The 26,450-nt window shown below is 47.5% G+C and overlaps 2 protein-coding genes across 2 annotated transcripts in view; one reads left to right on the plus strand and one right to left on the minus strand.

The window, feature by feature from the left end:
* Positions 1–516: 516 nt before the first annotated feature.
* Positions 517–20,119, minus strand: LOC144275838 (sodium-dependent serotonin transporter-like). The gene is made up of 13 exons (XM_077835366.1): positions 19,900–20,119; positions 15,083–15,217; positions 14,249–14,468; positions 13,540–13,678; positions 11,640–11,774; positions 9,005–9,108; positions 7,376–7,503; positions 6,462–6,574; positions 5,469–5,600; positions 4,426–4,525; positions 3,987–4,087; positions 1,479–1,646; positions 517–597 (listed from the first exon to the last, which is right to left on the minus strand). Exons 1-13 carry the CDS (start codon positions 20,117–20,119, stop codon positions 517–519), a joined length of 1,776 nt encoding a protein of 591 aa, XP_077691492.1.
* A 5,613-nt stretch (positions 20,120–25,732) lies between these two features.
* The window catches only part of SGSM1 (small G protein signaling modulator 1), a 98,305-nt gene continuing 97,587 nt past the window's right edge, over positions 25,733–26,450 (plus strand). Inside the window, exon 1 of the mRNA XM_077835064.1 lies at positions 25,733–25,845. The gene's annotated coding sequence lies outside the window, so the exon portion shown is untranslated. The remainder of the gene's footprint in view (positions 25,846–26,450) is intronic.

A 26,450-nucleotide genomic window follows, 5' to 3' on the forward strand; every position in this document is an offset into this window, starting at 1 on the left:
TAACAATGGTACAGTCACAGGGGAGCTGGGAGCACAACCCACTTCATAAATGTGGTTGCCAAACTAGCATGGGGGGCGGGGGTGACTAGATGACCTCTTGAGGTCCCGTCCTGTCCTACCTCTCTGTGATTCTATAACAAACAGGCTTCCGCTCAGACTAAAATTTTATTTATACTTCAGACACATTTAAGGGCCAATCCAGCTCTTGTTGCAGAAAGACTTACTGCCTTCAATGAAGATTGGATCGAGCCCATTATTAAGACATGGACAGTACAGGCTTTTACTAGTTTGTGTACAGCTGCTACGGAAGGAGGACATGGCTCACAGAGAGTGGATTAGGTGTGTTCTCCACACCTTGTGGCGAGCTTTGGCCAGTGAGTACAACTCTTAAGGAGAGAAGCAGGGGAGCAATTTAAACAGTGATGACAGCTTTTCTCTTCCCTGTCCCTTAGTTGGTTTGGTAAGTAACAGTAAAGGCAAACAGCAGTCTATTGTCCCTTTGTGTGCACCGTAGGACTATGGCACTGATGACATACATACTGAATCCGCGTGCTGGTCTCGTATGGCTTTCTCTGGTCGAATGCACACTGCTAGACGCTAGAGGATACAAGTAAAGAAAAGGCCGGGGGTTAGCTACGGCTCTCGTGGCTAATGCAACTGGTGCCATGTTGGGACAAAAGCTGGGCCGTTTCTCTGCCTCTCTCACGTGCCATTGAAATGCCAGAAGCCTGGGCACATCCTTGTGATTCTCACATAGTTGATGGCACCATGTTGTCTGGTGCAGTTTAAGCCCATCACAAATGATGGTACGACCGCTCAGCGGGTGCACTGTGCTCTAAGGTTAATGCTGACAGGTTTCTCTTCGGGCAGGACGGCCCCTAATGTAATTGTGCGTGGGGTGTGGGAGCCCTGTGGATGGGAGATGGGGTCTTTCCCTCAGCTGAGGGGGAATGAGGGACTTTGGAACCTACTGAGCTGCTCTCAGATTGGTCACTACAGTGTGACGTGGGTTTGAAGCCTTTGAGAGGAACTGCTTGTCCTCATGGTTTTAGAAAGATTCAGGCTAATTCAATATAAACCCAGTGGGCCAAGTTCACTCATTGGGGTACACCAGGGAGGAGTTCTGACCATTGTAGACCAGGGATAACCATTAGAGCCATATTCCAGATGGGGCCCTATGGTCCCCTAGCCAGGCCTCGAGAAAGGCTTTAAAATGACTGTTGCTGGTCTAGGCCAGGCAGGCCAACAGTGCTAGCCTGGGCAAGTTTAAAACTAGTTTAATCTGTCATGATTTAATTGCCATGTGAACAAGGTCACTAGGGGATGAGCAGAACTTCTCTACAGAGCTTTCAGACCCTGCCAGCCTGTTGAAGACTTGACCCCTTTCAAGTCTTTCAAGCTGTGTTGCATCAAACTCTGGCTCCTACAATATCTGACCCACACAGGATTGTGACGCATGACACTTAGCTCTTCCTGACCTGTTTAAGGGATCCAGGAGTCCAGACCAGCTTGTACACCATGTAGAAAGGGATACAGATGAAGGACGATGCTCCTATGAGGTACCCCACTGAGAAACTCCACTCGGGGTAGTGATAGTCAAACAGCATGAGCGGTGGCTGGTCCAGGAGAGAGCTGACTATTATAAACTGTTAACAGATAACACAACCAACGTCAGGCGAGCACATTCATGGAACAGCGCAACAAGTCACATGCTCCACAACCACCCCTCAGCCAGTTTCAGTGAATTCACACCGGGGATGAATCTGACCTGGTGTCTCTTGTGAAGAGGGAACTGGTTAATTAGGGACATGTCAGAAGAGGACAAGTCTCCTCTGAGCAGCTAACTTGGCCTCTCTTACATGTGTCATGTGCCACTGCACTGCATCACATGATCTGACAAATTGTCTGAGCAATGAAGGCTAAAGAGGCCAGTGGTTAGGCAGAGACTCCTTTCAGGCCAGCTGGGATGCCCCCACCCCTCCACCAGCAAGTCATGGGACCTTCTGCAGTGCAAGGTACTGTGCCAGCTCCCCCAGCACATGGGGGTACATTCATCCCTGGTGTAACCTCATTGAATTCCCAGGGGATCAGTTCGGGGGGATTATTTAGCCCTCGGCTTTGTGAGTTTAATGTCTTCGTTTAGGTACATTTGCAAGTGAGTTTAGCGCGAGGGAAAGGTCCTGTGCTCTCAGTCCTGGAGACAGACTCACTGTCTTTCTCCCCAGAATTGCTCCAGCCCAGGCAGCAGCAGTGCTAGCTTCTTCATTCTGCCCCACCCATGTGTTTCACCCCTGATCTAAGAAGAGTTCAGTGTCCAGAGTCAATTCAGCCAGTGGCCTCTCTGCCTGCACTGCCAGTAAAGGGGCCAGTTGGTGCCAGCTCTGAGGCTGGTTTTGTGATGTGGTCACCAGGAACTTGACTGAGGCCAGACTTATCCCATTCAGGCTGCCCCTGGGAGGGTCCCTTTACGGTGCTTGCATTTCAGTATCCGTCCCCTATGCCACTCCCCCAGAAATGTTAATAGAGGGCTGGCATTTTGTACACAAGCTTCATGCAGCCTGGTGGGAGCTCAGCAGCTACAACTCAGGTGCTCTGCGGACTGTCAGTGTCTCCTACTAAAGGGGAATGGCCTGGGAGTGAATTTAGAAATGGTAGTTCGTTAGTGTTTGCTGCTGGAGGAGAAGCTGTGGTTTCAGTGTGATACTTTGCTACTTATAATGTGAACAGATATTGCTGTAATGATGGAACCATCAGAACATTCACTGCAATCTCTCTCTCTCTCTCACACACACACACATGCCTTAGAAGTCTAGGAGTTTGTTTAAAACTTCTAAGGGCAAAAAAGGAAAATAAAATACAGAATGGAGGGGCAGTAGCGTTTGGGAGAATTTAGAAAGCTAGTGTGGCGATATATCACAATGTGTGGCGATATATCACAAAGCCATTTAAAACAGCATCACTACGTTTTTTCCTCTTGGAATTATTTGTTCATGATTATACTAGCATCACCTTGAACTCGCTCTCCAATTAAATCAAATCAGCGTACAACATCTCACCAATCCCACTGTAAATATGAATGGATTGTGCAGCCTAACTTCATGCTCTTATTTCTCAGTGATTTGTATTCTAATCTTTAACGGCTAATCTGGATTTTAAACTGACATTTCCCAGAATTATATTCCTAACACTGATCCAGTTTGTTTGTGGGGTTTTCATCAGATGAAGAAAACAGCACTCCAGTCACATGTCTGATTGGTATAACTCAATAATTTTCCTTCTGCCTTGATGACAACCTAGAATCTCAAAGTGCTTAAAACATTAATTAATCCTCACAATCCCTCTCCCTGTGCAAAGTAGGTAATATGAATATCCTCCTCGTTTTACAGATGGGGCATTCTTTGAAGTCCAGTGAAAGGTTAGCACTTCAAAGGTGATGGATCCAGTACAAAGATGGAGTTGCATTTAAAATAGCAAACTTGGCAGATTAAGCCACAGTACATTGCAGTCTATAGTGTCAATAGCTTTATTTTATAAGGGGGAAATGATAGGGCCAAATTCATTGCTGGTGTAAGCAGACATGATTGTGTTGACTTTAACTGAATTGCAGCTGCCAGCTGTGAGCTTGGCCCATGGTACATAGATTCTTATGAGCCTGAGCATATATTATATGGCCTTTTCTTTGACAAATACACAGTCTCAGTGAGTACAGACAGCATGTCATGCTCCCTTTAGAACTTAAGAGTTTCCTATTGATTTCTTGCTACCACAGACAAAGGGGAGACTTTCCATAAGCAGCCCTTCTCCCTGACACATCCAAGTGGTTTTCTCTGTCACCATGAACTGGACAGGAAACGGCATGGGCATCTATGGGTCACAGGCTGCCAGGCTGCGTGCCAGAGTTCCAGCAAGCCGGAGAGGGACTTGCGTGGTAGAAGGTTAAAGGAAAGTTGGAAACTTAATTTTTTGCTTGGGACAAATATACTCACCGCTAAAAAGGCAGGGCTGATGGCAACCCAGCAGACCTTCCAGAATATCCCTGGGGTGAAGCCCAGCATGGCTTTGACATCGTTACAGAACCTCTGAATTCCTATATGGGGGAACAGGGGGCAGGAAAATCACAGACATGGCGTCACTGTCACGGCAGGGAGAAATCAGGCAGCACATGCAGAGCAGAGGACGTATTTAGAAAGAGTTTTATGAAAGTGCTGGGAACTGCTGCACGTGTAGGTGGCCGTCGTTGGCCCCAGCCATTGGACAATTCATGCTCCTATAAACATTTATACACAGGGAGTCCATTGAAGTCAGTGGAACTTACTCATGTGCATGGAGTAAAGCAAGTGCGTAAGTCTTTGCAGGATCATGACCATAGGTTATTCTGGTGCATAATATAAGCCTAGTGCTGGAGAGGGATTTTTTTCTCCTTACCGTAAAACCATGACACAGCTATTGCTTCCAGTAACACCACCGCCAGAATTGAGCAACCGGCACCAAATTCCTCCAGCAGTTTGACAACATATGCTCCACCCTGGAATAACAAACACAAGCAGGCTGTAATTTTAGCGGCTCTTACATGGGAAGTGCAATGCTGAATTTTAGCCACTTCTATTGCACTAGTTTTCTCAAGCTTTCCAGTCACACTGGCGCTAACAAGCCCCATGTGCTGCTTGGGCGTGAAGGGGTTAAGAAGAAAATGAAGGAGACTTTTTTCTCTCCCTCAAGGTATTGGTTCAGGTGCCCGTCATGGGGCTGATTGATTGAGGGAGTCAGTATAAAGGGAGACTGCTGGGACATGTTAAGAGGAGCTAGATGTAAAAACAGGGAGAGAAGAGTTCTATGTTAACCCTCCACCCCGCATGGAACAGGAACATACCAACAAAGCAGCATGGGGTCTGAAAAGAAAAACAAGGACACTTCAAACTACTAGAGTGTTTTGAATGTGTCAGCAAAATAGCCGATAACGGCGAGCCAGCTGATGAAGCTTATTTGGACTTTCTGAAAGCCTTTGACTAAGTCCCACACTCAAGGAAACTAATTAGTTTTGGGCTGAGGGGTACAGCTTTGTTATGAACTGGCTAAGAGACATGAGAAAAACCAATAGCAATAAATGACCCATCGTGGTTCCCTCAGGTTTGGGCTAGGACTGTTGTTTAGTATATTTATTAATGATCTGGGACATGGCATAGACAGCAAGGTAGCAAAATTTGCAAGTGACACAAAATTAGCCAAGCTAGTTGAGGGTGGAGAAAGTTGTGAAGAACTCTAGAGAGACCTTCCCAAGCCAGGTGAATGCGTGGTGCAGTGGAAATTCAATGTTGACAAATGCAAAGTCATGCTGATTGGAAAAGATCATCTGAACTGGGCTCTATGTTAGCTGTAGCCAGTTTTCCTGGCTGAACTTTTTGCAAAGCCTGTGATGTTGGGCCTGCAGAGGAAGGAGGTAGTATCTAATGTGGCTCAGGCTTACTCACGTGTGTAAGGGTGGTGAGAGAGCCCAGAAAGCATATGGTGATGAGGCTAAGTACGAACAGCTCCCTTTGCTTTGCTAGGATGTGAGGGTATTCGTCCATTACCGCCGTGATCACAGCTTCCAGGCCTCCAAACTGCAAAAGCAGCCAGATGAGACATTGGGGTGAGCCAGAAAAATGAAGCACAGGGTGAAATTTTGCTCTTGGTACAATCCCACTAATGTGTGTGTTGGTTCATTAGCTTCATTGGTCTTTTCTGTGATTTACACCCATGTAACAGAGAGCAAAATTTACCCCCTCCCCAGGGTTTGATTTACAATTTCCTGCACAGATGTTATCAACTGTGGGGAACATGGTTTACCATGGTTCACCCTGGTTTATTTTCACATTTTAAAAAAAAATCATGAAATCTTATAATAAAATGTTCAAATGAAATGAAATTTATAGAACACGAAAACCTTTTTTTTTTTTTTTTGGTGAAAACTTTTACATTTTTGTTTTTTCCCATTTTCCAACCAGCTTTACCAAAGCTCAAGTTCTTCTGGCATCTCAGGGGCTTGTAAGGATCATTGATAGGCCAAGTAACACCAAATAGAAATAGGGCCTGATCCTGAGACATGCTGAGCACCCATTGCTCCCACAGCCTACAGGGAGTATTGCTCAAGACCCAGTCCTAGTTCTTTTGAAGCCAGTATTCCACTCACATGGACTTTGGGGGAAGCAGGATCAGGCCCTTACTGAACAGAGAGGAATCAAAGACATGTTGAGTTCTTCCACACCTGGGTCATACTTAGAGAGGTACAGATGGCGTATTCTTTGTTACCTTTCCTGCCCCCTCCCACTTGTGTACCCCGCCCCCCATTTTGAATGATATATAGCAGTGACCAAAAGTCCCACCCCAAAATAACCCTTCTGGGAGCGAGGGGCCTGGAATGTACAATCATGCCTTTCTTGGATCATTTTGCTCTCGCCCCATAGGGAAATCAAAGTACCTACCGTGCTGTCCAACCCTAGCGTGATCATCATGAGGAAGAATATGATGGCAAAGAAGGTAGAGCCCACCATATTTGCGATGGCCTCAGGGTAGGTGATAAAAAGGAGACTTGGACCTAGAAGGGAACATCAGGTTATGTCCTTCCATCTGGTTGCTATGAAAATAGTCTGTGATATGAAAGTCCCAGGGCATCTACTTTCTGCTCATGATGGCAAAAGCTGGAAGGAGTAAGGTGATTTTCTTCCCATGCCGGAAAAACATTTAGATGGAGATTTTCAAACGCGTGAGTGGCAGATAAATGTCTGTGAAAATCTTGCCCTTACTCATCCCTGCCAGGCATTACCAGTCCCTTCCTGGGTTGCTGGGGATTCCATCCCCTCCTGTGGCAGGTTATTCCATTTCCCAATTGACCTCGCTCTTGCTTAGTCTAATCATTTCAGCTTTGGCCATTGCTGTGTCTGTAGTCACCAATAGTGGGCACCGCACACAGTAGCTCCCTAACTTCATCCCACATTTGTTAGCTTGCAGAGGACCATATTTTGCTCTCACTTGCAGCCGTGTGACTCCAGCACTTTGACATTTCTAGGAAAGCTCCAACCTAAGTCATGGTCTGGAATCTAAACGTTCATGCAGTGATCACTGTACGGACACACAGTATTTAAGCCCTGTGAGGTTGGTCAGAACGGTCTTTCCTTATGATACATGGGGACATTTGAGGCACAGAAAGGGGAAGTGACTTGCCCAGGGTCATACAGCAAAGCAAGGGACATAACTCAGATCTTGATACTCAGTATGCTGGTTTCACCCCCAGTCCCTAATGCATGGTTCCAGAGAGGCAGCTTGCTGATATCTAGAGCTGGCCAGGGCTAAGGGGAAGGGTGCTATTCCAAGGCTAACAGGTGTAAGGGAGGCAAACCTTTATCTTTTGCTACATCTTCCACCTCCATATCTCTCATTTCAGCCATGTAGCCCAGCACTGTGAAAATGACAAACCCTGACAGGAAGCTGGTCAGACAGTTCACTGCGCTGGTGACAATGGCGTCTCTGGAAGGCAGAACAGGAGTGGGTGACTTGAAGGGCAAGGTATTTCAAAAACTGGTTTTGCATTTGTATTTCTAGCCCCAGTACCTAGAGGCCCAAAACCTTCCCCTTATCCCCCTCCCCAAAGAAACCATAAAGTGTAAGAGCTGTAACAGTGGGGTTCAGTTCGCTCACATCATGAGGCACAAGAGGGATTCATTCCCATGCGGCTGAGTGGCCAGGACTGCTGCTGCTTCCAGCTCTGGAGGCAGGATTCGTGTTTGGAAAGGACAACTCTGCTTGCTTAGGAATGAACAAAGAGCCGGGCAGAATCTCCTTAAGAGTCCAAGCGTCACGGGGTAGGGCACCCACCGGCGTAAGTGCTGGGATTTGCATTGCACCTGGGAAGTCCAATCTCTGGGACACTGACAACCAGCCAGGAGCCAGAGGGCTGCCCAGCCTGCTCCGTGCAGAACAGAGAAGGCTTTACACTGTCAGAGTTGGGATTAGCGCTCCGGAGTGCCTGGCCGCTCCTCTCTCAGTGAGGATCCCAAAGATTGCACATCTGGAAGTTTGGATCCTGCAGTGACAATTGGTTCAAGGCAGCCCTCGGTCCAGGTGACAGCATGGTCTCCCCCGGTGCTGGGATGAGAGCACTGAATAATTTGGGGCGGCTGGCCCTGCCTGTTGGGGGTGTGACCGATATGTGCAGAAACAGCAGGGAGGGATAGCTCAGTGGTTTGAGCATTGGCCTGCTAAACCCAGGGTTGTGAATTCAGTCCTTGAGGGGGCCATTTAGGGATTTGGGGCAAAAATTGGGGATCGGTCCTGCTTTGAGCAGGGGGTTGGACTAGATGACCTCCTGAGGTCCCTTCCAACCCTGAGATTCTACGAAACTGGTTCTTTCTGGAGGGCAGAGACAGTTCTAAGACCCACCCAGCTGAGCAATCCCATGAAAGCCCCCAGTGCCCTCTGGGAATCCACTGAAAGGTGCCTAGCTGCTTAGAAGCAGCATTCCCAGGCAGCGGAGAAGTGGCTGCTGATACCCTCCCTCACCAGAGCATGCGAGCAAGAGGGTAGCTGGAGGCCCTTGGCAGAGGCTTGGGCTCGCTGTCCTGCTGTGATGTGGCTCGGGGTGCGCTGCCTGACCACACAGGAATTGCACTTTCAGGGGTATTTTTGCTCAGGCAGAGGCCAAGCTGCCCTTCTGCAGGTGCAGTTTGTGCCTCCAGAACTTGCACCTGCACCTTTGTACCTGGCAGAGATGAACTGGGGACCCCGTTCTAAGAACTTGCTCCTCTGGTTCTTCCATTTTCACTGGAGGGAATGAGGAGCCAAAGGACTAGGATTCTCACCTGCAGGCAAGAAGGGGGGACAAGCGGCAGGCCCACCGGAGGGAGCCTGCCCTGCGCTAGCCCGTGCAGAGATGTGGCTGAGTTTTCTGTGTGTTCTGCTGCACATGGGAGGCTCAGCTCACATCCCTGCTTCTGGCTATTCTGCCAGGGTGGAGTCTGCGGTTTCTTACCGGTAACAGTTGTTGTTGAAATGGTTATAACTGGCAAGCGCGAGAAGAACACCAAATCCTGGGCCCAAGGAGAAAAAGATCTGGGCAGCAGCGTCAACCCAAACCTAGCCAAAGAAGCAGAGACACTGGTTAGACGCAGGAGACCAGGTGGATCCCAGGGGCTGTGACCCGGCCAGGAAGCCCATCTCCCAAACACACACTGGCCGCTTCCCACTCTCAGGGAGACAGTGGCAGGGGGTGTGAATCTGGGCACCACAAATAGGTCAGCTCCCTTTGCGTTCTCTCTGACTCCCAGGCCGTGTGTAATGGAGTGCACCTCTTACCGTCTGTTTCTGAAATTTGCCTTTTGCCTCATTTTGAAAACGCAGAAAAAATTCCAGGTTGGCCAGGGTGCCTGAGGCACCGTGCCTCATGTGTATGTCTGCTCTTTTCAGGATCCGTCTGCGCTGGGCAATTGCATCACTCTGGAGCATGACCCAGAGGAGTGGTGGTAACTAACATGGTATTAGGCTCAACTGAGTATAGACAGGGTATCATGTCAGCAGGTCATGGTTAGCCCCAGGGATCAACTAGCTGCTCCAATGCTGAATGCTCCATGCTAGATTCTTGTTTACACTGTAGCCCCTCTGCACCATTCTCACAATGACGACAGGTGTTACGTGTGTAAATGTAATAGTTCCCATGCAGCTCAGGGACCGGCTTTAACACAATGTGAGGTCCCAGTGCAGATGAGCCCTTGGGTTGTGTGTCACATTGGTGACCCCTATTTAAATATATTTTCCTGAATACTGTTTTTGGATGTGGTTCCCTTGCTTGCCCTTGCTCTCCAATTCCTCCTGGAAGGACACCCAGACATAGGGAGGAGTTGGGGAGACAGCTCTTCTAGGATGAAGGGAAGCAGGTGTCCTTCCAAGGGTAATTTAGCAGCAGAGAACTTGAGCAATGACACCTAATTCAGCTGCAATCTAAGCAGAGAAATCAGGATGAGAGAAGGGATGAGGATGTGAAACTGCAGTACTCCCGAACCCTCTCCTGGCATCCAGCTACACAGGGGCTTGGCTCACAGTTCCTGGAAGAAGTGATGGCTGCAGCATGATTGGCTGTGTATCTGTTTTGAAAGGTTTTAATTGGAAAGTATATCACTGATTACCTTTAATGAAAATTCTCAAGTGCAGCTCTGCAGTAATTACAGACAGGAAGTCTGTTGTCAGGCCAGCTTTACAAAGATAGGGCGAAAACACAACATAAATAACACTCAACGGCAAATGAGATGGGTGATTCAATTAAAGATTTACATTTCCAAGAGCTTGTCCAGTGCGCCTCTATTTTCTGAAGGAATAATGACCCCATTACTCTCTGGGTCTCAGATCTGCGCTGGGAGTCTCTGCCAAATGAATCTGCAAGTACTAGCTGCTGGGGGGGTTGGGGTGGCATTTAAAGGCAGTTGAGGTGGATACAGCAGATGTACCATCATGTGGGAGGATGGGAGATCCAGGAGGTGCAATTAATGTCACATTAAGCACATTTAATGCTGCTGCTCGCATCATCTCCCTCTGATTGGTTGCTCTGATCACATCAGCCCCTCCCTCTGAGTCCCCCCTTCTCTACCACATTGCTTACAAGTCTTTGTCCTTGCCTTTAGACTGGGACTGTTCAGCCTACGAAAGAGACAACTAAGGGAGGATATGATTGAGGTCTATAAAATCATGACTGGTGTGGGGAAAGTGACTAGGGATGTGTTATTTACCCCTGCACATAACACAAGAAGCAGGGGTCACCTAATGAAATTAGTAGGCAGCAGGTTTAAAACAAACAAAAGAAAGTACTTCTTGACACAACGCACAGTCAACCTGTGAAACTCCTTGGGATGTTGTGAAGGTCAGGAGTAGAACTGGGTTCAAAAAAGAACTAGATAGGTTCACGGAGGATAGATCCCTCAATGGCTATTAACCAAGATGGTCAGGGATGCAACCCCATGCCTTGGGTGTCCCTAAATCTCTGACTGCCAGAAGCTGGGACTGGATGACAGGGGAGTAATTGCCCTGTTCTGAAGCACCTGGAAGCAGCCACTGTCGGAAGACAGGATACTGAACTAGATGGGTCATTGGTCTGACCCTGTGTGGCCGTTCTTGTGTTCTTTAAGGCCCCGCATGACGTAGCCCCAGCCTGTAGCTCCAGCAGTGACGGGCAGTATGGTTAGGGCTATGTTACCATTATGTCGCACTCAGAGCAGCGGGAGGCGACATGGCAGAAGAAGGCCCATGTCCAGTCAACACAACAACCTCCAGCCTGGCTGGTGCTGGCAGAGATCCTACACATCTGATTGTCCCTCATGTAGCCAAGACTGTTGAGTTTGGGCTGGCATGTGTGGAGCTTACCCTATGTCTGTCCATGCTATACCTGTCCTGGGATAGACAAGCAGAGGCCTGATGTCTCCAGGGCCGTCAAGCCAGCTCTGACATCACAGAAATGGTTTTAAATATAAAAATGAAACAGAGCATTGAACCTGTCTTAGCATCTTCCAGGCTCTTGGGTGGCTCCTATGCACATCACTAAATACAACAAACCCCCAGCAGCAAGGAGTGCTCCTTAGCAGGTCAGAGCCTGTGAAGAGGCTCTGCTGGGTGTAACTTACAGCAGTGCTCATGAGCTTCTCCCAGTCGGGTCTGAGATAGAAGACGATCCCCCTCCAAGCCCCTGGCAGAGTAGCTCCCCGAACCAGCAGTATGAGGAGGACGATGTAAGGCAGCGTAGCTGTCACCCACACCACCTGAAAGGAGAGACCAGACAAGGGTTTCAGTGACCAGGAGAGACAGACGCCGGCAGCTCTTCTAGGTCACATCCAGCAAAGAATATTAATGCAGATATTCGCAGGGTTGTCACCAATGCTCTGTGTCAAATGGCCTCCCGTCTTTGTGTCTGAGCTGGTGAGAGACGAACGGAATTCAGTTTTGGTGGCCACTGTTTGGAATGATCGCTCAGCTGGGGGAGGTCAGAAAATGACTCTCCAAACCTCAGTGACGTTAGAATCTGTGCCTGGCTTGCTGATCAGTGGTGCAGTTAGCTTAGAATGGGTTCGCTCATTGCCTTTGGCAAATGTAGGAAGTAATTTCACACCTCCCAGGTGATGCTGCACTGCTGAGAAAGGATGATAGATACAGCTTGTGGGGGGACTTAGTAACAACTTTGGCAGGGAAATAGCTAGATGGACCTCATGTAGTCTTTGCAAGACTTAGATCTTACAACTATGCATTCCCATGTCTGACCTGGGAGTAGGTGGGGGAAGTTTGTGCTCAGGGGCTCGGCATGTACTGATCATTCAGATATAACAGTCGGAACAGAGGTTACCCTAATTGATCCTAACAACAACATTCTATGCTATGTGCTTATTCTGGAGGCCTGATTTGTGCTGAGCCCCCACTGACTCCAAGTGGGCACCGCATGAGCGGGCCACCACGTTTCCGACAAATCTTGTGTCAGTGAAAAATGCAGATTCGGCAACATCAAAATGTTTGGGGAATCTATGTCGGTTTGGCTGACTTGTTTCAGTTAAAAACCAGACACAGCTTCTGAACAAGTCAAACTGTTTCAATTTTTCAATTCAAAATGACTTTTTGTTTTGAAAGAGTCTTCAACTTTGTTTTTGTTTTTTTTTTAAATTAAAACAAACCCTTAAATGCTTGAAATCAAAGCAAAACAATTCATTCAACCCCACATAATTTTTTTCAACTTTTTGAGTCACTGAAAAGTTTAAAAAATTTTGTTTTGGGGTTGGAGTGAATTTTTTTTTTTTTACTTGCCATAGAATCAAAAAATCAGTTATCTGCACAACTCTACTCAGCACTGCTGGAAATCAGGCCAGGAGGTGTGTTTTTTGCTTCCGCTTCCCATTTATTCTTCTGCAGACTGTAGTACAGCGTACAGACAGAACCCCACAATTATGGCTGGCAAGCAAGGAGTGCCCAGTTTCAAGGGCACCTTAAATTGTTGAAAGGGACTGTATTTAGCACTGAACTGGAGTGAGTACCATCGTTGCAAGCTTTGGGGCAGTGAGAACATGAGGCAGACAGACTGTAGGAGAAAACCACCTGCATTTCTTATAGACTGTCCCATGGCGGCAGAGCAGATATGAGTTACAATATATTGGATGAATTTTGCCTTTTTTCTTTTATTTGCAGATTGCCAGGGATCAGATGCCAGAGTTCTCACGTGTGTTTATTATTGAAATGACTCCCATATTTCATGGGTGAGCAATCCTTGGGTGGCAGACCTTTGGCAATATGCAATCCCTGCTCTGTCAAGGAGTCCCATCCATTACAGCAGATCACAAGCGCAGTGAATGCGCTGTACCAAGCTCCTCTGCTGAGGTGCTTGCTTGTGAGATGCAAAGTGCTAGGGGTGTGCATCTACCCAGCAGGCCCTGAGGGTTAATGCACCAGGCTCTGCGTTAGCCGTATGATGCCTCTCCACTGAAATATGATGTTATTACTCATTCGGACGCTGCCAGGAAGATCCGGTGTGGGAGCCCTCCTTACCTTCCCTGAGGTTTTCACTCCTTTCCACAGGCTGAAGTAAACAATCGTGAAGATGAGAAAAAGGCAAAGGATAAGCTGCCAGCGGATCCCGCCAACGTCATACAGGCCACTGGATTTCTGAATCTCAAGGACCTTTCTCCTGTGGCAAAAAACCCCGGCGGCTTAGTCACTAATACAAGAAAGAGAAAGGAATGCAGAGCCATTGTCCACTGGTAGGCTGATGTAATGGTCAGATCTGACACTCTGCCCCTGGCATGCACAGTCCAGAATGCCCTTCGCCAGAAGGAACATTGTCAAGCTGTGACAGACCTGTAGGAACCACGGTCGAGAGGGCAAGGCCGAAACCTAAGTGCGGGGACTCCTACATGCTGCTCTTCACCCAGTCCCTGGCTCACTGTGTATAACGGCCTCGGGTTGGCAAATCACGTAACCACTCTATGCCTCAGTTTCCCGGCATGTGAAATGAGGGTAATACTACTTACTCACCACATGGAGCAGCAGGAGCCATGTTTGTAAATCTTGCTGAGAGTCCCAAATGAAAATATAAAGCAGTGTTATTATGTGTGTGCCTAAAACGGAAATGCCAAGGATCATTCCCTCTGCTACTCTGCACAGTAGGCCCTCATGCTGAGGCGCTGTGGTGACTGGATGCCAATGAGCAAGAGATTCCCTCCTCGCCCAGTCACGTAATCCACTTACATGCACTTACGTATAAAACTCTTCTGCTGGTGACTTAGAGAAGGTGGTCCAAGTCACGTTGCTCTTTCCAAAGTAGTTGGTGCAGTTGGGGGTGTTCCAGGGATTGTCACAGCTTGTCCAGGGCAGGGTACCAGTGAAGGAGGAGTAGAAATAATACAAGGCCCAGGCGATGATGGTGTTGTAGTAGAAGGAGACATATAGGGCGATGATGCAAATAGCAAAGCCAATGCCTGTGTGCAGAGAAGGGCGAGGTCTTCAGAGGAGCACATCATGGGGTCCCTGGGAACCAGGCAGTCCATGCATATTGGTTCTCTTCCACATCAGCCATGGCATCCCTGCATAACTCCATGGGACTGAGTGAGAGCTGTACACAGAGCACGGATTCCAGGGATTGGAGCTTTATTCCCATGCACTGCTAGTAGTTAGTTGTGTCAAGCCAGTTAATGAAGTTACATCTGGGATGAATTTGCCCTATTGTGACAGCTACTTATTTCTGTGGTTTTCCGTATTTTGGACACTGCTGCTTTTCGAGGAGCAGGGGAACAGGTTGGGGGAAGGGAAATGAGAAGGGGAAGGAATCCCGGGAGTGGGGTCAGGGATCTGGGGAGCTTGGACAGCCGTGTGCTGCTAGGCTCTGTGTGCTGGGAAGGAGGGGCAGTTGAGACATGGAAGAGGTGTTATCTGTGAGCTATAATATTACTGCAGATGCATCTCACAAGGGGTGACAATGTACCTACCTTCAGCAGGACTCCTATTTACCTTAATTTCTCTGGCAAAGCAGAGGACACAGCCCGTTAATGCTAAGTGAATGTTGAGTTTCCAGGGTGGGGGCAGGGTGTCTCACCTTTAAAGATGGGACAGATGCGTTTCCAGATGGAGATAGCTCCTGTCCTATGAAACTGTCCCAGGGCCAGCTCCATGTAGAAGAGAGGTACTCCTCCAAAGATGGCCATCAGAGTGTAAGGAATGAGAAAGGCCCCTGCAGAGAGAGAGGCAAAACCACCTCAGAACATCATGGCATCCACAGCAGCAAAGGCAGACTCACAAGCCAGCCAGGCAGGTTGGGGATATCTATTTGAAACAGCATGTCCCGGCTCCAGGACTGAGTCACCGATCCTGCCCCTCTCTGAGCCCAGGGCAGGCACCTGAGCTCAAATCCTGCCCTACTAAAGTCCGTGGGAGTTTTCCCATTGACTTCAACAGAGCCAGGATTGCACCCCGAAGTTACAGCTGTGACTTTCCTGCTACCTCATTGACACAGGGCTGGTTGCACAAGGGCTCTGCACCCCTCATGGCAGCACTGGAAAAGACCTCTTCCTACGCAGCCCACATCGACATCCGAACCCTGACAACAAGGGACCCATTTAGGTAGCAGACCTGCCTGCAAACAGGTAGGTATGTACCAATCCCCCAGCTTCCTGGGGAGTTGATGCTGGTGGAGTTACACAAAAGGTGAATTTGGCCCATCTTCCATGCAATATGTGGGAATGTAGATGAGAGATCATTTACTGAGTGGGCTCAGTGTCTGTGGGACATACTGCAAATTCTCAACAACACTATCAGGGTACATGCATGCTTGTAACGGAGCCAATGAATCAATGTTTTCTCCCTATGAGCTGTGGTAACACACTGGCTTTTATGAGTGGTTGGATGTTCTGAAGTTTGTATGCGATTGTATCATTACTTGTACGTAAAGGGGCCCAATTTTAGCCAGGAACAGACGGATTGGCTGTAACACTGGGCAATGCAGACGATCGGAAGGGAGAGAATGAGATATTAAGCACCTTTCAGGTTTTAAAGGCTCTACAGACAAAATCCCAATGAATATGTATCGTCACTCAATGAACTCAATAATTAATGCTGTAATTTGCATTATTCATAACAATGCTGTAATTACCAGGGTTAGACTTGTGCCCACTGGATTCTTTCTAACTGGAACTGCTCTCTCTATTCATCAGAATACCCTACTGGGATTAGTTAACTTACCCCCCACGGCTCCTCTCTCTGAAAGTCCTATATCCGAGGAAATGGCTGTTTTATTCTACCCAGTGCACATGTGGGGTTTTCCTTTAGATGAATGGTCACTGGCAAGGGGTCATGTAGGGAGATGTGGGTATCACATGAGTTCCTGTGAATGTGAACAAGGGACATTTAACTCCTTCTGCTCAGGAAGGTACATGACAAGGTGGGGGTGAACCTGCAAAGGTGTAGGGTTCCTGCTTGGATCAGCATCCAGAAATCTGGATACTTCTCGAAACTATCTAAGCCCCCTGCAACTGCAGACTCAGGCTGGGAATCCAAGAGCGAGGACACATTAAACACATTTTCCAATATGCCAGTGTCGCACTGACCCCAGAAATCTGGAAGACAAGGGCGAAAATGCCTGCTCAGCAGCTGAAAGGCTGCAGTGGCATCAGATCCGTGCAAGTGGAGGCAGTGAAGGAAAGTGATCTGGATCCCAAGGGAATTCATGGCTATTCATCCCCACCATTGCCCCACTCCCGGGCCACAGGATGGGCTTGAGCTACCACAGCAGCCAGCAACAGGGACGGTGTCTTGCTAGATGTCTGTACAGCCCCAAGCACAATGGGAACTGACCCTGAGCACAACTGTAATTTAAACCATAGCGGTGGTAACATGAGGTCATGTAACCAATGACGCTGGGTCTCAAGGGGGAGGAGAATGGAAGAATTGTACTGAACTCTTCATTTACAATCAGAACAGGCATAGCCACGCGGCAACCGGTGCAGATGGGATATAGAGCTTGGTTATTATTGGCTCAGCTGGGTCGTACCATTTAAGCACAGCCCAGAGTTAGGGGCAGGGCGGAGCTGCGCTGAGCAGGGGAAGCAATGGGAAGCATTGTACCTTGCAGATATAGAATGCCACCCAGAGCTCCCAGGTCTACAAAGGCTGAACCTGTGCAGGATGCAGCTTATTACTCCCCAGGAGGGTGCCCCAAGGGGAAGGGAAGCTCTGACTCCATCCCCTTTTGGAGCTCTGTGCACAGGAGCATGGGCTTATAGATTCCCTCATGGTGTCAAAAGACTGACTCCAAACCTCAGTGGTGTCAGGCAAGGGCAAGAGAGCGGGAAAGTGAAACGGTTTGTAAAGGGGAAGGCTGCCAGCCCCTGCTCTGCACAGCACAAAGAAAACAACCAGCACCTGACAAAGTACACGGCAGCCCACACTTCTTTCAGCTCCACTGAGCAGTCTCATTCTTGGTAAGCTGGGGAAGGATGCTTCAAAACCACGCTCTCTCTTCTGACCGGGTCCTTTCAAGCATGAGCAAACTGCAACAACTGGGCAGGAATAAATGGCATCCCACGCCCAAACACGAGCATCCGTTGCCACTGGCCACCTTTTGTAGAAGCCAGGTCAGTCTTTCCTAGCAGGATTTCTGACCACAGATTTCAAGCACTAATCACAAAAGCTGCACTTGCTGCCCCAGCGGTGTCAGAGTGTCCATTAGCCCGAAAGGGGATGATGCTGTTTAGTGACTGGCTGTTTTCAGTGACTGTAACTCCACCCTTTACTGCTGTCAGTTGGAGAGGCACAAACAATCCTGTGTACAATGGTGTCCCTAGCCTCTGTTTGCCAGAAGCTGATGATGGGCGACAGGGAGTAGATCACTTGATTCCCTGTTCTGTTCATTCCCTCTGGGGCACCTGGCATTGGCCACTGTTGGAAGACAAGACACTGGGCTAGATGGACCTTTGGTCTGACCCAGTATGGCCGTTCTTATGTTTTTATGTACAACTAGGACCCCAGAGCGCCTCTTAAAGGAGCTAGAAACTAGGCTGAACAGCCTGTTGCTTGAAATCTGTATTTGATATCTTGCCAGGAGCAATGACCCCCCCCACCCCCCCGACAAGTACTGCTGCAGCAATTCGTGTGCGTCCTACTGGAGGTCAGCAGGAATAGTCGCATGAAATGCGAACAGAGGCATAGAAGGATTGAGACCTGGTTCACTACAGTCTCTCTAGCCTGCTCTGTATAGAATCTGATCATTTGCCAAGGGAGAGAACCAATGCTGGGCACCTCTCTCTGCAAGGAAGGCAAAGGCTGCAAACTCCTGACGGAAGCAAGACTGTGCTAGCTGCCATTGCTATTTGCTACTTTCAGGGAGCGTTTTAAATGTTAATAAAAAAAGAAATGTGTTCACAGTAGACAGAGTTTGAAAGTTTCCTCTTACTTTGTAGGTAACTTGCAGCCCACAACTGTAACAACTGACACCACATTCAATTTTCTTGAGGGAGAGAACCCTCTCAGAAACTGGCTTTTATGAAAGCAGAGGGTTGGTCTTGGAAGGAGAGCTTAGGGAATGGCCTTTTCATGAGAGTGCAAATAGTTCTGTAAGTTCTATTGTGTGACAAAAGCAGAATGTCTGCGAGGAAGGAAAGCCAGTTAAAACACAATTACTTTTATTAATGTATATTAGGAGCATAAGTGATGAACCAATCAGATCTGATGTGTGCTCTCTCTCTCTCTCTCTCTCTCTCTCTCTCCCCCCTCTCTCTACTTCTCTCTTTGTGCCATTTCCTCTTTCTTTCCTTTATTAAAGACACCCAGTGATTGTTTTGACAGTTTTATTAAATGGCTTTACATTTATATTTACTTGGCACATTTAAGAAAAATATGCTCAGGCCAAATTGACCAGCAAGGAGCTAATGGCTGCCCTCAGTTTCACTGGGGTTAATCCAGAATAACTCCATGGATTTCAGTGTAGATATTTTGGATCTACATGGCTGAAATGGAGATCAGAATCCAGCCTGCAGTGTGTAGCCTGGCATTAATTATTTTCTTCTAATTTGCCGTGCATGAAGGTGTGATACCCAAATGGCCATGGCTTTTGGCAGTGGAATCCACTGTGTCTTCTGCAAACAACACAAAGTCTTCATTTCCACATTTTCACTTTCTTAAAAAGGATTTTTCTACTCTTGTTTATTTAAAACAGTTTGTTTGCTCATCAGTTGCTGGAAACCTGTTCTAAAATCAGGATTCTGGTTTGTCTTGAACTTTCAGGTAATTATTTCTATCCGAAAGAAATAATCGGAATGTTTAATTAATTGGTTGAACTGCTGAAATCTGTTTTATTTAGTTCTGAAGGCTAGTACCATGGACAGCTCCTTAAGGAGCTATTTGGCTTTATTTTTCAAGCCCATAACTGTGCTAGCCATACACCTGTAATTCTGCACGGTAATCTTAAAGCAAGGATGTTTTGGATATTTGAAGTTATGATCTTAAAATGTAAACCATCACAAGTGATCAGTTTCTCAAACTGGGAAGACTGCAAAGTTAACAACAACCACACAGGATTTGATCTTTTTGGTCCCATTTGTCATTTGCCGTTTTCTTTTTTAAAAACTTCTATATTAACCATAAAAATTGCACTTCCCCTCCCATATTCATAAATTCACACCTCTAATCTCATGAGGATCAGCATTGCTGGAAAGATATTTAAAATAAGAGCAGGTAAAACAGAAAAGAGAGACAAATCCCAGCAGAAGTTTTGTCATTCACTGAACTTTCTGGGTTCACAATAAATGCTGTAAGAACCAACTAAACAAGAAAGAAATAATACATTTTTAAAATTTGAAAAATAAAAAGTCACTTTCTTTTCTTTAGAAGAGGATTACAAAAATAAAGCTGTGTCCTTACCCCCTCCGTTCTGATAACAGATATAAGGGAACCTCCAGACGTTGCCCAAATCTACAGCAAATCCAATCACTGATAAAAGAAAATCCATTTTTTTGCTCCACTTGTCCCGGGAATCCATTTGGGTCATGAGCAACACAGGGTTGGCAGTGTGGCTGGGGTTTGTTTTTATATCCTGTCTGGGAAGGCTATCCGCTTGAATTGGAGAGTTTTGTTCTGACATTCTGCCTCTGATGCAAATCCTGCAGGATTCAAGCTGAAGAAGTTTGAGAAGGGAAGGATTTTTTATGGCTCATGACAGCTCCAAGGAGGGGAGTGTCACACTGACTGGGCTTCTCCACCTCCAGCCTGGAAATCCACACCAGGAGAGAGGAGCCATAAGAAAGACCCATCCTTTGATCAAAGGCAGGAGGGGGAGTAGAGAAAGCATTTCATTTAGAGCATATCACTGAAATGCTGGGACCAACTGTATAGTGCTGGTGTTTTAACAGGTTCTCTTTCTAGAGGTTTGATATCAGTACAGGCGTACACTGTGCTCTTGTGCAGGGTGAAGTTGTTACAAGGCAGAGTGTGACATTTATCATTATCATTCCTACTACGTTAGGTTGATTTGGAACAATTCAGGTTAAGTGAAAACGTATTTTCATGTTGCTAGCCTGACCACTCCATCCTACGTTCAGTTGCTCTTGATTATATCATGGGCAGGGCTGGCGTGGCAGGTTCCATAAAGACCATGGATCGATGTATCTGTACATAGACCTAGCATTACTTCTCATCAGAAGCAGCAGTTCTGCTTTGCTCTCACACTGTCTGATAAACAGCTATGGGTTCATTCTTTGTAGATTTTTTTTAGAAAGCCACAGTCTCCTTAAATTACTAATAATGGACAAATTATAATGACTTCAAGGACTCTACAGTTCAGTCTTCCAGGGGAAATCTGTCCTAAGTCATGACTGACTTAAAATGTCATTTTACTAGGTAGGCTGCAAAAGATACAAATGAACTCACCCAAAACACACTGTTTACTCAGATTACAAAAAAACATGGTGCCATTATGAACCAGCAGGCGGGTATGTGTTTCCAGTTCTTACAGTGAACTTTCAGAATTCTCTATTTGCATTATCCTTTAAGGGTCTGTCTAGGTTTACATTCTCCCTGTTTCTTTATGTAGCAAAGGGCTATGGGCTGCCCCCAATAAACCATCTGAAAGTGAAATAATTTTTTTGCAGAGCAAATGTTATTAGGAAAGGGATTGCACTATGATAAAAGGTCATTACACTCTTTGCAATTTGATTGGCATCTTGACAAATTTTATTACCAACATAATTTCTTTGGCTTGGTTCAGTGCCAGAAACACTGACATAGAGAAACAAATAACTCAGGGACTATTTTGCAGAGAGAGAAGTGGATTGGCGGGTAAAAATGTTATGAACTCTCCTAGCGCAATGCAAAGCCTGTCTCAAAATAGTAACCATGAAAGGAAAATAGGCCCTTTGGCACATTGATCATTTTTACCAGTTTACACTCTTGGGCCCAATCCTGTAGTTCTTACTCAAGCAAACCCACCACTTAAATCAATGGGAGTTTAGCTTGAGTAATGGCTGTGGTTTGACACCCCCCCCCCCCCGCCCCGGTTTTCTGCAGCACTATATGAGAACATAGGATTGACAAGTCTTATATTTCTTACATTAGCTGGTCTAGTTCCTTAAACTATCCCTGGGCAATGGAGCTATGCTGATTTGTACCACTTGAGGGCCTGGCCCAATATAATCTTTTGCTACAGCACAGAGGAGTGGTAGGTATATTTGTGGCTCCTCAATAACTTTGGCTGCATTGTCACCTGTATTTTGATTGCCTTTGTTCTTGTCTATCAGCTATATTTAACCATTGACATTCCAACCTCTTCTGTTCCAGCATCTCCCTCTCTCTCTTCAGTCAGACCCTGGACTCTGTTCATGCACTGCTATAGCAGCTGTGTTTTTACTAAGGTGTTACCAGCCCTGGGCTACCTGCACCCCCCAACATGCTAGTGGAAATCAGTGGGAGATTTTGGTACACAGCGGTTGTCAGACTGGCCCCTTAGAGAGCAGCGACTGCCCCAAATCCCTGGGAGAGCTCAAAGGACAAACCCTCTATTGATTTATTTATTCTCTAAGGAATCCTGGTTGTTCTCTCCCCCTGCATCACCTCCCCTGCAATACACAGAAATGTCTCACCACAACGGCTACTTTTGCCTAATACTTTGTTTTCTTTTACCATAACAGAACACTGTGAGAGACCATTGAAGCTCAGCATGCCGGATCACTCCACTGAGCCAGGAGGCCCTCTGTGTGAGAGACGGCTACCCCATGCCCATCACAAACAGACCGGCTGAAAATGGGGGCATCCAAGAAGTGGGTGGCAAGTTGGACAAGAAGCACAAAATCAGTTTGACTTCAGTGGCTCAGTTCTCTCCTGGAGGGAAGCAGCCCTGTGAGCTTTGCAGGTGCAGGATAAAGAAAGAATCGTAGAATCATAGAATCTCAGGGTTGGAAGGGACCTCAGGAGGTCATTCAGTCCAACCCCCTACTCAAAGCAGGACCAATCCCCAACTAAATCATCCCAGCCAGGACTTTGTCAAGCCAGGCCTTAAAAACCTCCAAGGAAGGAGATTCCACCAGCTCCCTAGGGAACCCAAGGGCTCCATGAAGGCCAAGGAACCCAAATTCTGTAACCAGCAAACTTCCTTTACAGCCACCCAGACCCTGCCCTCTTCCAGGGCTGAAATAATGACAGCGGTGCAGGCCCCTGCCCTATAGCCTCCATGCAGGGGGATGCGGCTGCCCTGATCTGCCGTAGTGTTTCACTACTGTCGAAATTTGTAACCGTAGCCCTCGCTGGATGTTTGACAATAGCCGGGAACTCTTCATGCACAATAGAACTGGGGGGGAAGGGAGAGGAGAGAAGGGAGAAAATTGGCAAGAAACTCAGATCACGGCATCTTTTGTGGCATGGAGACTTCTGTTGGTGTTGGGGCGTCCCTCTTCTGTCAAACATGGGGGGCTGGATGCAGGCCCCTCCACGCACTGACCAGAAAGCGTTCCTCAGGACACTGCTACAGAACAGCTCTTGCCACTGCACTTTCAGCTCTGCTGGCCTATGTTTCTCAGGATAACTCTTCCTGACCCAATTGCTGGGCTGAGTTGTTATGCTTATTACCATGGATTATCTGTACTGTGGTAAAGCCGAGGGCCCCCCTGTGTGCCAGGCATTGCACAAACCCAGAACAAAGAAATGATCCCAGCCAAAAGAGTTGACAGTTGAAATAATCTTAAAGTTACATGAATTTTAAGTCATCTAAAGCGCTCAGGAATCTCTGTACCCACTGCCCTGATAGACCGCACTGATGACGTCTCAGGGTTTTTTGTACAAACCCTTATGGGGCTCCTCAGGGGTCCCTATGCCTCACTGACACCACAACCCTCTGGGCTCGGCTTACAAGTGAACAGCTGCTGTCCTGCCAAGTGCTCTGGGCTCAGAGAGCCAAGCTGGGGTCTCTCCATCTCATGCATCATCACCAGTATCACAGGTTCTGCAGGGCAAATTAGACCCTCCGTGGCCTCTGTGCAGCTTGGCCACCCTTCTTGGGCTCCCACCCATGTAACTGGGACACCACAAACTGCAGACGTGCTGCACGGTGCACAAGAGAATCCAGATCACGCTCTCACAGGTGGGCTGTCTCCAAGGGGCTCACAGAAACACCTTCCGTCCTTTAGCTGAGTGGATCTAACCCCGAGCCCTGCCGGGACAGGTCTGCAGGGTAGAACAGCAATTTAAATGTTGTTACTGTTTCTAGCCGTTGGCCCCAGTGAGCAGAGGGCTGGGAACAGAGTGGCGGGTGGTGTTCAGAAGGGATCTGAGCCCCAGTCCTGCAGGGAGCTCTGCCAGGAGAAAGCAGGTCACTCAGCTCCATGGTCCAGTTCATCCTTGGCCCTCATAGTGACTGACGTCAATTGCTGTGGTGATTTTATGTTCTGAGGACACCTGTCTGGACGGCATTGGGCTGAGACGACCAACTGGTTTCACATTGGCCATGGATCTGATATCAATGACCTTGGGTCATTACTGACCTGTGCCAGGTTTAAAACAGTGACCTCCAGGGGACAGGCTCTGTCCCCAGTCACTGAGGGCCTGGACATTCCCAGAGTGCCGCATGATTGCCAGAGGGCCAGGAAGCGAGCGGCATTTGCAAAACGATCAATGGTCCAGTTCTGGATTGGCTGACATCAGAGCAAGAGCTGCTCCAGTGCCAGGTTTTTCACCCACCCCTCAGCTGTAATTAAGAGGAACTACAAAAGAGATCAAAATTGGACATGTGGTTAGTTACCGGCCGGATTAACAGGTTTCCATGACTACGTGACGTCAACTATTTTACAAACTCCACCATTCTGCACACCTGTGCAGAGACCAACTCCGAGGGACACAATAGCACTTGCCAATCCAGCCTCCTACCCAACACTCAGCAGTGACTGGCTCCATTAAGATTTGCTCACGGAGGGACTGGGGGATCAGGGGAAACTTTTTCCTGGAGGCTTTTTATAAATTATTCACATCTATGCAAAATCTATTTAAAACAGTCGAATAAAAATATGTCAATATGAATGTGCATCACGTGGCTGAAAACTGCTGCCCTGGCGGTCACTCGCTGAAGCAATTCTGGGAGAATAAAACATCTGTAAAGGAATGAATACGTTTCAAGAGGTGCAAATAAAAGGCCAAATCCTCAGCTGTCATAAATCAACCTTGTCTGTTGGAGTCAAGGGAGGAGTGCGCTGATCTGCACCACTGAGGATCCAGCCCAAGCCCTGACAAGCAGGGAGAGGTTGTGACATTTTGCTGTCTAAATGCACTGAAACTGCTGTCAATGGATATTTAGTGTGTGGAGCTCTGTCGATCAGCATGGTGATAAGGAATTCCACGCCATCGTCAGCCCCTGCTGCTGATTTATTGAGTCTTCATAGATTGCAGTTTAATTCGGAACAAAAGGGATTTTACAGAAGTATCAATGAGCTGGAAAATAGGATCCCGTCCAGTCCCTGCCCACCCCGGTCATGCAGCATCTTTCTCAGTCACCTGATCGCCAGCACTATGCCCAGTCAAGTTTTAGCTGTCTCCGGCAAGGGTGTTTCCGCCATTGCCCTTGAGAGACTGTCCACAACCTACTCGTAGAGCTCACTATTAGTGCCAATGCAGCCCCCCCTCCTGACCTAGGGAGACAGCCAGCCTGTACGGACTAGGACGTGGTGTTAAACGGAGTACATAGTGCAGAAATGGTACGTGTCACAGACGCTTCGTAAGGGCCTTAGCCAGCTCCCATGGAAGCGAATGGACATTCACTTTCCATTCGCTCCCATGAGAGCTGAATTGAGCCAAAATCTCCAATAACGGTGTGAGCAAGAGAGCCCTGGGAGCTGGGTATAATCCCTTTTCTATGTAACCAGCATAGTGCCTCTCTCTGTCCTGCATCTGTCCACATCCCTCCCCTGTGCACTCCCCACCTGACCTACAGCTAGTTGGCAAGAATTTCTTCTGTACATTGGATTTGATGACAGCAATACAGCTGAAGCAGGGAGTCAGTGGTGACGAGGCCTTGGGCTCCTGCTTTCCACAGCCGTCAATTTCACCCCGCATGAATACAGAACAGGGATGAGTGCAGCTGGAGCAAACTGATAAAAAGTCTGTCCTTCGTTTTCTGGGTACTGCTGCTGCCTCGGACAAGCAGGGCTGAAACCTGCTGAATTGAATGGCGGGTTTGCATCTGTCCTTAGAAACCCAGGTGAGAAGGCCGTTTCGCCACTTGGATCTGTCCATAGAGTGTCTGTTGTGGGAGCAGGATTTAATCCCATCGGTCTGAGGACCATCTCAGAGGCGTAAGTGACAGAACAAAGAGAGCTGATAGAATGGTTTAAGGTGTGTGTTTTCAACCTATACTCAAATGTTTTCCAGAATTTTTAAAATAGGGAATGATTGTTGCCAAGAAGGCCAATGGCATTTTGGGATGTATAAGTAGGGGCATAGCGAGCAGATCGAGGGACATGATCGTCCCCCTCTATTCGACATTGGTGAGGCCTCATCTGGAGTACTGTGTCCAGTTTTGGGCCCCACACTACAAGAAGGATGTGAATAAATTGGAAAGAGTCCAGCGAAGGGCAACAAAAATGATTAGGGGTCTAGAACACATGACTTATGAGGAGAGGCTGAGGGAACTGGGATTGTTTAGTCTGCGGAAGAGAAGAATGAGGGGGGATTTGATAGCTGCTTTCAACTACCTGAGAGGTGGTTCAGAAAGGATGGTTCTAGACTATTCTCAGTGGTGGAAGAGGACAGGACAAGGAGTAATGGTCTCAAGTTGCAGTGGGGGAGGTTTAGGTTGGATATTAGGAAAAACTTTTTCACTAGGAGGGTGGTGAAACACTGGACTGCGTTGCCTAGGGAGGTGGTGGAATCTCCTTCCTTAGAAGTTTTTAAGGTCAGGCTTGACAAAGCCCTGGCTGGGATGATTTAATTGGGGATGG

This window comes from Eretmochelys imbricata, chromosome 15, assembly GCF_965152235.1.
Source record: "Eretmochelys imbricata isolate rEreImb1 chromosome 15, rEreImb1.hap1, whole genome shotgun sequence".
NCBI lineage: Eukaryota > Metazoa > Chordata > Testudines > Cheloniidae > Eretmochelys > Eretmochelys imbricata.

Bases quoted from the DNA above. Each gene is read 5' to 3' on its own strand.
- LOC144275838 (XM_077835366.1), bottom strand. From the start codon at position 20,119: ATGTCAGAACAAAACTCTCCAATTCAAGCGGATAGCCTTCCCAGACAG. The intron at 14,469-15,082 runs GTGAGACACCCT...CTCTGCACACAG, and splicing joins CATCTGTCCCATCTTTAAAG to GCATTGGCTTTGCTATTTGC. The intron at 13,679-14,248 runs GTAAGTGCATGT...TTTTTGCCACAG, and splicing joins CCAGCAGAAGAGTTTTATAC to GAGAAAGGTCCTTGAGATTC.